Source organism: Rhinatrema bivittatum, chromosome 1, assembly GCF_901001135.1.
Source record: "Rhinatrema bivittatum chromosome 1, aRhiBiv1.1, whole genome shotgun sequence".
Lineage (NCBI taxonomy): Eukaryota > Metazoa > Chordata > Amphibia > Gymnophiona > Rhinatrematidae > Rhinatrema > Rhinatrema bivittatum.
In genome coordinates, this window is record NC_042615.1 from 396,418,385 (window position 1) to 396,430,886 (window position 12,502).

A 12,502-nucleotide genomic window follows, 5' to 3' on the forward strand; every position below is an offset into this window, starting at 1 on the left:
GGTAAGCATATTTGCTTTTAGTCTTCCCCTTAGATTGGGGACTAATATACTCCGTTTGAATATATTAATTTATCCTGTTTTGATTTTCCTGTATCTTTTTCTCTTTTCCATTTGGTCCAAAGACGGGTTTTTGAAATTTTAATATTTGGTTACATGATGTTTTTCTTGTCAAGCTGATTTTGTATATAAAGTTGAAACTGAAATTATAATTTAAGAAATAGCAAGAAATACTATCATATACATTCCAATTTGAAGCTGCTACCCTGTTATACTCCCTGAACAGTAGTAGCCACAGGTCCTAACTTTTTTGTGAGTTAAAAGAACAAGAATTAATGGTAAGCAAAATTGTCATTTATCTCTGACATTTTGTTTATATGAAAGAGGGTTTGATAAATTTCTGTATTATTCCTTAAACTGTAACTTATTTTTTATATTATATAGTGGTAAAACTAAAGCAGACAGAAGTTAATGGTTAAATTTTCATAATCCATATTTGTTAGTGGGTTTTATCAATTTAAAAACTAAGTATTTGTTATTTTCTAGGCTCTTCAGTTCGATTTCCAACTGCTAGGCTCAGTCAGAAGTTATCCCAATCACAAAAAGGTGCTGGGACATGGCAGACTACCAAACCACAGAGTGCCAGCCCATCCTGGCAGCCCCAGACTAAACCACAGCAAGTTAAATCTGAAACACAGGCTAAACCCAAGTATAATGTGAATTTCAGTGTTATTGGCGGACGAGAAGAAAGAGGAATCAGAGCGCCAGGCTTTGGTAAGTTGTGCTTCTGTAGAGATCAGGTCTTATTCACACACTCCATAATTGTTGTAAGACATAATACAAACCACTAACTGGTTTATTCAATTTTGCTTCAATCATATAATGAAATGTTTTGATCTGAAGTTAAATGAAATCTTGTATGATGTTGATGTTTTGTTCATAATCCCAATCATCCAGTACAAAAGCCTTTAGACTGAACACAACATAACTGTTCTTTTAAAATAGCTGTAAAGATGTTTCTTCCCTCTAGGATCAGTTTTTTCTCTTTAGCATGGAAATCCCTTTTTTGAATTGAGAGGTTAGGAACACCCAAGGGTTGTTTTAAAAATATTTATTTGTAAACTCTGCCCTGATGGCAGGATTGTTTACCTCAAACAAAAAATATGAGAGGCAAATGATACACTTTACAAAACATGCTGAGAAATATTATCAAGATGAATTAAATAAATACATTAATTATGTTATCATATAATGTGCTATACTGTCAAACATGACACATCCCCATATGACTCAAAGCATTATTATAATTATTTACCATCAATTTTTTATTTAGTCTTTTAGTCTTTTATAGTCTTTTTTTTTTTATTTGCAACTAAAACTCTTCAATGTCTTTTTTTTAATCAAAAACAAAGGGAATCGACTTCTACTAATTCAAACTATTTCACCATCCGAAATATTAAAGAAGTGTCTTCAAATGTATTTTTTAATTATACCACACAGGACACATTTGTACTATACTTAACTTGCAACAGTGTCTTCAAGGTTGAAACACTTAAACACATTCGTAGTATCACTTCACTTATAAACACTTACAAACTTCCACAGATATACCCAATACACACCCATCAATGTTTCAACAAAAACTGCTTCAGAGATCTGCAAGTACAACTGTGAAAAGACAAAAAAAGCTTTTGAATCAGTTGTTCATATACTCGTCCAGTCCAGCAGCACAGCCTCCAAATATCAAAGTAAAACTGGACATTCATCGCTGAACATCTAATTTGTGGTCGAAACGTGTCACTTATAAAGCCAGAAGAATGGAAAACTATTCAATTCAAATTGCTGGATCCCTCCTCATGTTTTCCACACCTTCCTGTTGTAGATTTTGCTGTCTTCCCAAAAAAGATAAACCACCTGCAATATTGCTTACAAAAATGTTGATCCAGTTCTCTGGTCACCTGTTGTGTCTGAAAGAAATGCTTAATACCAATAGCTAGAAGAGAAAAATCTTTTCTCCCAGGACAAGCAGGATGGTAGTCCTTACAGATGGGTGACATCATCAGATGGAGCCCGGCACGGAATACTTTTGTCAAAGTTTCTAGAAACTTTGACCTGCATACTGAGCATGCCCAGCATGCCACTAACCTCGCAGCCACGTGGGGTCCCCCTTCAGTCTCTTTTTTTTTTTCCACGGTGTTGGTTGCCTTGCAGTTTGTGGAACTCTTCATTGTTTTTTTCCTCACAGAAGAATTCAACGTTTTTTCATCTGTTTTTCCCACTTCGGGGTTTCCACTCGCGAGTCGGTTCCTCTGGCATTCGGTAGATACTTTTTTTGCATTGTTGCGATCGGTTCCCAAGTGTCTACCTCCTGGTGGCCACCATCCGCGCAGCATCTTTTTTCAATGGCAACCGGTTTTCAGAAGTGCCCCGAGTATCCGCGAACTATGTCCATCACGAACCCACATGACATTTGCATCCTCTGCCTGGGGCCTTCCTACGATGTCAGTTGGTGTCCCAGCTGTGCTCAGATGACCCCCAAAGGCTGGCGCGCCTGCCTGGACAAGATGGAGCACTTGTTTGGTTCCAGACAGTCGGCTTCTTCGACTTCAGTACTGGATGCGTCGAGTTGTGGGGATCAGTCTTACTCAGGACCTCCTTCGGCACCCCGCCATGATGAAAAAGGTACGGAAGATCGCTCCTCACCAGCATCGGGTCACTCCAAGGCCTGCGGGTCACCTTCCTCGACACCAGAGAAGGACCGGGCCGAGCACCGTGGAAAGCACAGACATTGGCACCAATGGTCATTGTCTGGTGCTGGCTCTAGCCGAACCTCCTCCAAAGCTGCCCAAGATGAAGAGGCCCTGTACTCTTCAAAAGCCAGGAGCCCAGGGCGTTACCACACAGATTTCAGTGTTGGGCACCAAGCCTCCGCAGACCCTGTGGAGGCTACGGTGAGCCCAGCCTGCCTTCTCCTCCCGTGTTGGTGCTCATCACGCCTGCATTTCGGGAGGAGCTGGATCACGTGGTCCAACAGGCAGTGCTTAGTGCCCTCCAGGGCCTCCAGTAGGCACAGACGCCGGCTCTCACCTTTGCTGGAAAGGTTGGACTTGCTGCTCGGTGCCTTGCCAATGCAGCCAGTGCCCGGAGATCCTCTGGTGCCTCGTCCGCCACCGGTTCCTCTCTCCGACATGATCCCGATTCCAGGTTCCTCAGAGAAGGAGGATGCAGCTCCACGCTTGCCGCCACGGGCAGTGCCATCGATACAGGATCCCGCCCTCGGGTCTCCCAGTGCCTCGGCTTCCATCGAAGGTCCCATTACCCTCAATGCCAGTGCAGCCATTGTCAGTGCACCCTCGCAGACCATCGATGCCTGTGCCCTGTGACCCAGGGTTTGGCCTCCCTTTTCAACCCTGGCAGTTTGATGGTGAGGAGGAGGCCCCTTATGACCCCAGGGTTATGCCGCCTCCGAGTATTCCTCGGATGCCTCAGGTCACCTTCCGTCGGAGCCCTCGCCTCCAGACAAGAGGTGCCACTCACCTGCGGAGGACTTATCTTTTGCCAGCTTCATTCGAGCGATGGTAGAGACCATTCCCTTCCAGCTCTTAATGGAGGAGGGGTAAAGCATGATGTGTTGTGGTATGGGTGTGATGAAATGAGATTTAGGTGCGTTTATTTTTAATGTACTTATGTTTATAGATTACATAGGTCCATTATAATTACAAAATAAAGGATTGGATTTCATTGAGTATTAGTTATATGGTATTTATTGATTTACTTCCGATTATTTGTAGTAGGGTTCCCTGATGTTTTGGAGGACATGCATATTGTTTACCTTATGAGGTCTGTCTACTTGGTCATCCTCTGACTGTGTCCCCCCCTACTTTGGGTGAGCATTTTGCACACCCTATTAAGTCTGCAGCAGTGAAAACTTGCAGTAGTAAGATCAATTAACTGCCTCCTTGAACTCTAAAATTCAAGCCCAGGAGAATTCACTTCATAGTGTGAAGGCTTCTGTAACCAAAGTTGAAACTTGAGATTCAACAAATTCAAAATTTTAACATGGCTTTAGTTAAGGATAGAGCAGCCTTATCTCGGAGGTTGGAAATGCTGGAAAATTGGAACCGTCACTTGAATCTTAGACTGATTAATTTCCCCAGGGTTATGGGAGAACTACCAGTAATTACCTTCAAGAGGTATCTTCGGGAGGTACTCTTTATATCAGAGTCTGAGATTCTACCGATTAATAAAGCATAGTTTATACCCATTGCTTCTGCTGAGAAATATACAACTACTGACCCTGGAGGACTTCCTTTCGATATGCAAAACCTAACTACTTTTTTGGAATCCTATGGTATTGAGATCATTGATCTTCCTACTTTACTTGTTTTATAGCTGAACAGGATATTAGTAAATTAATGTCATGTTATTTTTGACATTTAAATTCCCTCTTTCATGGCTCTAATGTGCAAATGTTTCCTGATATTTTATTTATTTATTTAAGTTTTTCTATACCGACATTAGTAGGTACATCATGTCGGTTTACATTAAAACTTCAGATGGAAAAATACAAAGAACAGGGAGCGGGTGAAGAGGGACAACAAGTGGAACTTAAGCGTAGGCTATATACGAGAGCCTGAAAGAATCAACTAGATAGGTAACATGTTAACAGATTAACATAACATGATCACAGATAACTTAGTGGGCAGCAATTGGCGGTAAGATGGTGAGGCAAAATGGCGACATGGTGAATTGCGTGAGTCTAGTCAGGGTAAGCCTGGTGGAAGAGCCAGGTCTTGAGCATTTTCTTGAATTTGAAGGGGCAGGGTTCTAGGAGGAGATTAGTGGGTAGGGCATTCCAGTGATTGGGACCAGCAATTGATAGTGCGCGGTCCCTAGTTGAGGTGAGGTGGGCGCTTTTGAGAGGTGGGATGTGCAAAGTGCCTTTGAGGTTTGCTCTGGTTGGGCGGGAGGAGTGTGTGAGACAAAGGGGTTCGTTGAGCCAGGATGAATTGTTTTTATATATGGATTTGTGAATGATAGTGAGGGTCTTGAATAGGATGCGGGATGGGATGGGGAGCCAGTGGAGGTCTTTTAGTAGGGGGGTAATATGGTTGGATTTACGTGCGTTCATGATGGTTCTAACGGTGGCATTCTGGAGCATTTGTAAGGGTTTGATAGTGGAGTTGGGGAGGCCTAAATACAATGAGTTGAAATAGTCTAGTTTGGATGAGAGGGTGGCTTGGATGACCGTTCTGAGATCGTGGGTGTGAAGTAGGGGTTTTAGTTTTTTTATAATATTGAGCTTGTAGAATCCTTCTTTTTAGGACAGAGTTGATATGTTTTTTTAGGTTTAGGTGTTGATCAATTAGGACACACAAGTTTCTTACTGGAGGCTGTGAGGCAAAGGAACTGTAGGCAGGGTCATTAGTTGGTGAGAGCTTTATGTGTTTGGTGGTTATGTATGAGGAGGAGTTGAGGGCGAGGTGGAGGTTAGTGAGTAAGGAGTTGATGGAGGGAGAGGCATTTCTCCCAGTGTTTTAGCTTAGCAGCGATGGATTCTTGTATGGGAATGATGATTTGTACATCATCCGCATAGATGTAGAATTTGAGACTGAGTTGAGAGAGTAGTTGGCATAGGGGCAGGAGGTATATGTTAAATAGGGTGGAGGAGAGGGAGGAGCCTTGGGGGGACTCCTTGGGTGAGGGGGAGGTGTGTGGATTCTGAGTTTCCTATTTTAACAGAGAATTTTCTATTCTCAAGGTATGATTTCAACCATAGAAGGGCGGTGCCAGATATTCCAATGTCAATTAGGCGTGAAAGGAGATTTCCTAGCGTGTAGCAGATGGACTCAAAACAAGTGGGTATAGTGTGCTCGTGCTAGCAGTTGGAGACGGATCTGACGTCAGCACGGGTACATATACGCAGGAAGTGCAGCAATTCAGTAATTTACGTCTCCAAAGCAGTTTGGAGCTACCTCACACTCGCTGAACGTTTTTCCAAATTCTAACGACTAAATTCATAGAAGAAACCTACCTGAAGACGAGCCCCGCACTCCTGTGGTGATACCACAACCTCAAACCCTCTCTCACTAATTCCTGCTGAATATTTATCATACTATTACCATTCACAACTGTGTCATATTTATTCATTTGATTACCTATGTACCGTTTCATAGTCTTATTTTTTTCACTTGCTATTCTAATGTATCAATAGGCTGAAATGTAAATATTGTGCTGTTCAATTTCTCCCCTTCCATCCCAAGTTTATTTTCCTTGTTTTTTGTAACTTTCCCTCTCCCTTTTTCTGATTCACTGTATTTAAAGTTCAAGGTTCTTATTGAAAATATTGTTTTTTACGTTACGTTATGCTTTACACTCCTTGTTATTTGTAAACCGGGTTGATGTGATGCCTATCATGAAACTCGGTATAACAAAAACAATAAATAAATAAAATAAATAAATACCAGGTGGTCACTCACCCAGTTGAGTTTCCCGAGCTGACTTCCGTGGTCCCTCGGAGGTAAGAGCCTCGGTCCGGTGGCCAGTTCGCGGCAGGGACCTAGCCCCCGAGTGAGAAGGGCTCGGGCGCGGCTTGGCCCCCGAGCGAGACGAGTTCGGGTGCGGGATAGAGGCAGCAGGTGCACTTCCTTAAGAGCGGCGGTGAAGGTACTCACCCTCTCCCCCCGCAGCCGGAGACCGCCCGGGTCGCAACCGGGAAGCGCCGAAGACAAGGTAAGGCGTACATCTTTACTTGGTCTCCGAGAAAGTGCAGACTGATTGGGCCTGCCTACGAGGCAGCCCGCCAAGGAGGTCGCCATTTTGCCTGCCTACTCGCCTTCGCCAGCTAGGCGCACGTTGCTAAGCGCACGCGATAGGCGCACGTTGCCTAAGCGCACGCTATTAATATACGCGCACGTTGCCTAAGCGCACGCTATTAATATACGCGCACATTTCTAAGACGCCCGTTATAGGCGCACATCTATAAGACGCCCGTTATAGGCACACATTATAACACGCCCATTATAGGCGCATGCTGTTCAGCGCATGCTTTTAAGCGCATTTGTTAGGTGCACATCATTGGGCGATACCGATTTTCAGGCGAATGGAGCACAAGAGAGTCCAGGCGTCTGCAGAGCCGGCACCTCCAGAATCAGGCATGAAAGCTCTAAGCCTCTGCTCAGCATGCAACCTCAGAGCCACACAGAGCGAGGAGGCAGACTCACTATGTGCCCAATGTGAGGAGGCCATAGGAGTTCCTGGACAGGACCGGTCCCAGCCCAGCGGTTCCTCAGGGCACACTCCGGACTTAGCGGGCCGCAGCGAGCAGCCAGGGACCCCGAGAGACCTGGTGCCCCTACGGCCAGATCCGGCTTCGCTTTCCTGGGTGGAATTATTCAAGGGGATTCACGCCTTTGTCCAGATGCAGTCTGCTCCTCGAATGGGCCCGGTTGACCCGGCCCCTGGACCCTCGAGACCTAGGCACGGCTATTCGCCTCCCGACAGCCCCGGTTATGGGGATTCGGATTATTCCGAGGAACATGAGGGAGCCCCCCCCCCCCCCCCCCCGAGGAGGGTGAACTTCCCTCGGAGATAGAACCATATCGGACCATGAGACACTTCTTTCGGAAAGAGGATCTTCCAGGCCTGGTCTCACAATGCCTATCAGAACTGGCCATTCCGGGCCAGGACACGCCAGGGGACCCCAAGATGAACCCCCTGTTAGAGGGTCTGCGCCAAACGGCTCACCATTTTCCCCTCCTACAAGCTGCACAGCAGCTAATCTATTTGGAATGGAAGGCACCGGAGGCCTCATTCAAAGGGGGTCGGGCCTTGTCAGGCATGTACCCTCTGGATCCGGCGTCCAAGGAACTGCTGGCATGCCCCAAGGTAGACGCCATAGTTAACGCAATCGTGAAGCACACGACCATTCCGGTGAAGGGGGGAGCGGCCCTCAAGGATACGTATGACGGAAGGATAGACACCGTCCTGAAACAAGCCTTTGAGGTAGCAGCCATGTCCCTACGAATCGCAACTTGCTGCACCGTGGTGACGCGTTCCTGTTTATCACACGCGAGAAACAACACCCCGGGAGAAGACATGGAATCAGCTCTTGCATTTCTCACTGACGCAGCCTCCGACCTCGTCCGTACGGCAGCCAGAAGACAGCTTTGGCTAGGCAATTGGGCGGCCGACTCTTCTTCCAAGACACGCCTCACAAGAATGCCTTTTAAGGGTTCCCTACTATTCGGCAGCAATCTCGAGAACTTGGCGACTAAATGGGGTGCCTCTCCATTACCCCGTCTACCAGAAGACATGTCGAGGAGGAGTCAGCGTTCTTTTTCTAGATCATCTAGAGGTAGAAACTCTCAGTGCTTCAACCCTTACAGGACTCGCTATCAAGCACCTCGTTCTCAGGCCAGGAACCAGCACTTTCAGGCTAAGCACAAGAAGAAGAGAACCGGCTCAGGTTCTGGCCCCGGCCGCAACCCACAATGACAATCAGCCGACCCATCCGGGGGTAGCAGCCATAGGGGCAGGCTATAACCCTCTTCTACCGCAGGTGGGTCGAGATCACTTTGGACCAGTGGGTCCTCGCCATCATCCGAGAAGGATATTACCTGGATTTTCTTTGGCTTCCGCCGGACAAGTTTGTGGAATCTCCTTGTTCACCTCTCAAGAAAGCGGCACTAGAAGTGACCTTACAGAGGTTCCTGGCCCTAAAAGCCATAATCCCAGTACCTGCAGGAGAGAGAAATTCTGGGCATTATTCCATTTATTTCATAGTACCCAAGAAGGAGGGCACTTTCAGGCCCGTCCTGGACCTCAAGTCAGTCAATCGACACCTACAGGTCCCCAGCTTTCGAATGGAAACTCTGCGGTCTGTCAAGAATTCAGTACAGCCAGGGGAATTTCTCACCTCCCTAGATCTGTCGGAAGCTTATCTGCATATCCCAATTCATCGGGATCACCAGCGCTATTTACGCTTCAAAGTCCTGAATCAGCACTTCCAGTTCCGTGCTTTACCCTTCGGGTTAGCCACTGCGCCGCGGATCTTTACCAAGGTCATAGTAGTAGTGGCGGCGGCACTCAGGAAGGAAGGAATCCTCGTCCATCCCTACCTGGACGATTGGCTGATCAGGGCAAAGTCACCGGAGGAGAGCCACCGGGCAACCAACAGAGTTATAGCTCTTCTGGAAAGCCTAGGATGGGTAGTCAACATAAACAAGAGCTCCCTACAGCCGTCCCAGTCGCTGGAATACCTAGGAGTCCAATTCGACACCCTAGAAGACAAGGTCAGCCTGACCTCCAAGAGAAAGTCAAAACTTCGGAATCATCTGCAGGTCCTGCTGAGCACCAGCCGGCCCACAGCTCGGGATTATATACAAGTCCTCGGCCTCATGGCATCCACTCTGGAGGTGGTGCCATGGGCGCGGGCTCATATGAGACCATTGCAACGCGCCCTTCTATCTCGATGGAGCCCACGATCACAGAACTACACCATACACCTACCTCTACCAGCCAGAGTGCAGAATCAACTACGCTGGTGGTTACAGCCCGGCCACATGAGCCGGGGGTCAAGAATGTCCTCCCCAACCTGGATTCTGCTCACCACAGATGCCAGCCTGAACGGATGGGGAGCACACTGTGAGGAACTCACCGCCCAAGGGCGGTGGACCAGAGAAGAGTCAAGGTGGAATAACAACCGACTAGAGGCACGGGCAGTCAGGCTAACGTGCCTGCGATTTGCCCACAGACTTCGCAACAGAGCGGTCAGAGTGATGTCAGACAACGCCACCACGGTGGCATACATCAACTGACAGGGCGGAACCAGGAGCCAACAAGTGTCCCTAGAAATAGCTCCCCTGATGATTTGGGCAGAAGCAAATCTTCAGGACATCTCCGCCGTCCACATCGCCTGGAAGGACAACACCACGGCAGACTTCCTCAGCAGAGAAAGCCTAAACCCGGAAGAATGGCAGCTGTCTCCCACAGCCTTTCAGATAATTGTGGATCACTGGGGGACGCCAGCCATGGACCTATTAGCAGACAGGTCCAACGCTCAAGTTCCCAGATATTTCAGCCGCAGGTGGGATCCTCGAGCTCAGGGGATTGATGCCCTAGTACAGCCGTGGCCTCAGGGGATCCTGCTATACGCCTTTCCTCCATGGCCCCTGCTGGGAGCCATTGTCCACAAGATTCAGTGACACAGAGGCCTAGTTCTTCTAGTGGCCCCGGACTGGCCAAAAAGACCCTGGTACGCAGACATGAGAAGACTACTGGCAGGGAATCCTCTACCTCTGCCTCCATACAGGGACCTGCTACGGCAAGGCCCCATCCTCCACGAGGATCCAGCTCAATTCTCTCTTACGGTCTGGCCATTGAGAGGGCTAGACTGAAGAAAAGAGGATACTCTGAGCCGGTAATAGATACACTGCTCCAAGCACGTAAGTTCTCCACATCACTAACATATATCAGGTTCTGGAGAATTTTTGAAGCCTGGTGCGACGCTCACAGCACCAATTCACATGCCACTAAGATTCCTATCATTTTGGACTGCCTACAAGATGGACTTCAGAAGGGTCTGTCCCTCAGCTCCATCAAGGTTCAGGTAGCAGCGCTGTCTTGTTATGGTCCCAGGAGTATCGGCAACACCATTGCCAAACACCCAGACATTTCACGTTTCCTGAAAGGAGTCAAACACATTCACCCGCCACTGAAGTGGCCAGTGCCCTTGTGGAACCTCAACCTAGTATTGGAATTTCTAGCGGGATTAACCTTCAGGCCCCTTCGAGGCCTTGTTAACCTTGAAGATGGAGTTCTTGCTGGCTTTGTGTTCAGCACGCCACATCTCAGAGCTACAAGCACTGTCCTGCCGTGATCCATTTATCAGAATCACTCCAGAAGCTATCCATCTTCGCACAGTTCCATCCTTTTTACCCAAAGTGGTCTCCCACTTTCACTTCAACCAAACCATATCCTTGCCTACCACGGACGGTTTGAAGAAGGCAGATGAAGGTCGAATGCTTCGCCGTCTCGACATCGGTAGACTGCTGTCCAGATACCTGGAAATGTCTAAAGCGATACGAAAGACGGACCATCTGTTCGTCCTGCACAGCAGGAAGAAGCAAGGGGAAGCGGCCTCACGGCCCACCATCGCCCGCTGGATTAAAGAAGTTATCAAGGCAGCCTACGTAGAGGCAGGAAAACCACCACCTCTACAGGTCAAGGCTCATTCTACCAGAGCGCAATCGGCCTCTTGGGCAGAAACTAAGATGCTGTCGCAGGCAGAGATATGTAAAACGGCGACGTGGTCCTCCCTCCATACCTTCTCCAGATTCTATCGTCTGGACGTCCAGGCCAGGGAGGGCACCGCATTTGCGAGGGCTATCCTACACGGTCCTCGGGCAGCCTCCCGCCCAGTCCGGGAGTAGCTTTTGTACATCCCACTTGTTTTGAGTCCATCTGCTACACGCTAGGAAATGTTGAGATTACTTACCTGATAATCTCCTTTTCCTTAGTGTATGCAGATGGACTCAGCATCCCGCCCGGCTGCCGGTATACATGGGGATTCGCCGACTCACGGTAAGCCATGTTTTCTTATATAGGGCATCCACCCTGCCGGGTGTCGACGCCTTCCGGTTGAGAACACTGGCGGTCTCCAGCTACCATCACTTGGTCAGGGTAATCCTGTTCATTTAATCAATCGGACAGTACACATATAGCCATAAAAGCTTTTGCAAGGAAGATTACTGATTTGCTACACTTCCTGTGGGGGTATATGTACCCGTGCTGACATCAGATCCGTCTCCAACTGCTAGCACGAGCACACTATACCCACTTGTTTTGAGTCCATCTGCATACACTAAGGAAAAGGAGATTATCACGTAAGTAATCTCAACATTGTGGCTTATCGTATCAAAGGCTGCAGAGATAAGGAAGGCGATAATGTAGCTATGACCCCGATCTAGGCCAATAAGGAGGGCATCAGTGAGTGAGAGTAAGAGTGTTTCTGTGCTCCAATTTTTGCGAAAGCCAAATTGAGATGGGTGTAGGATGTTATTGTCTTCGAGGTCCATGAGTTGATTATTTACTACCTTTTCCATAATTTTTGCGATGAAGGGAAGGTTTGAGATGGGGCGATATTTCTAAAATTTCCCAAGAGAGGCGAAAGGGCTTTCTAATAATGAGACAAGAAACCATTTCCTTAGGAGCTACTTTCCTATTAAGATACCCTTTTAAATGCATTGTTAAAAAAGATAGCGATTGTTATATTTTCTTTGCCCCTGAGCAGCTGAGAGCCTTTAATTACCTTGTACTCCTCATATATACTGCCCCCCCCCCCCCCCCCGGTGCTAGGTTGTATTAAGATTTAGTAATAAGCTAATAATTGTATTTCTTCTATTTGTTGAATAGTGGTGTTTCACATTGGCTTATACATGTTTCTTGATGATAAAAATACTTTGTATGTATTGGTAAAAGTTATAAATAAAAATTTTTTTTTAAA

General features: G+C 47.1%; 1 protein-coding gene across 1 annotated transcript in view; it reads left to right on the top strand.

Moving 5' to 3' along the window:
* Positions 1-12,502, top strand: part of GAK (cyclin G associated kinase) — an 832,466-nt gene that overhangs the window by 706,187 nt on the left and 113,777 nt on the right. The window contains 1 exon segment of the mRNA XM_029601806.1: positions 544-771. Coding sequence (XP_029457666.1) covers positions 544-771 — 228 coding nt within the window.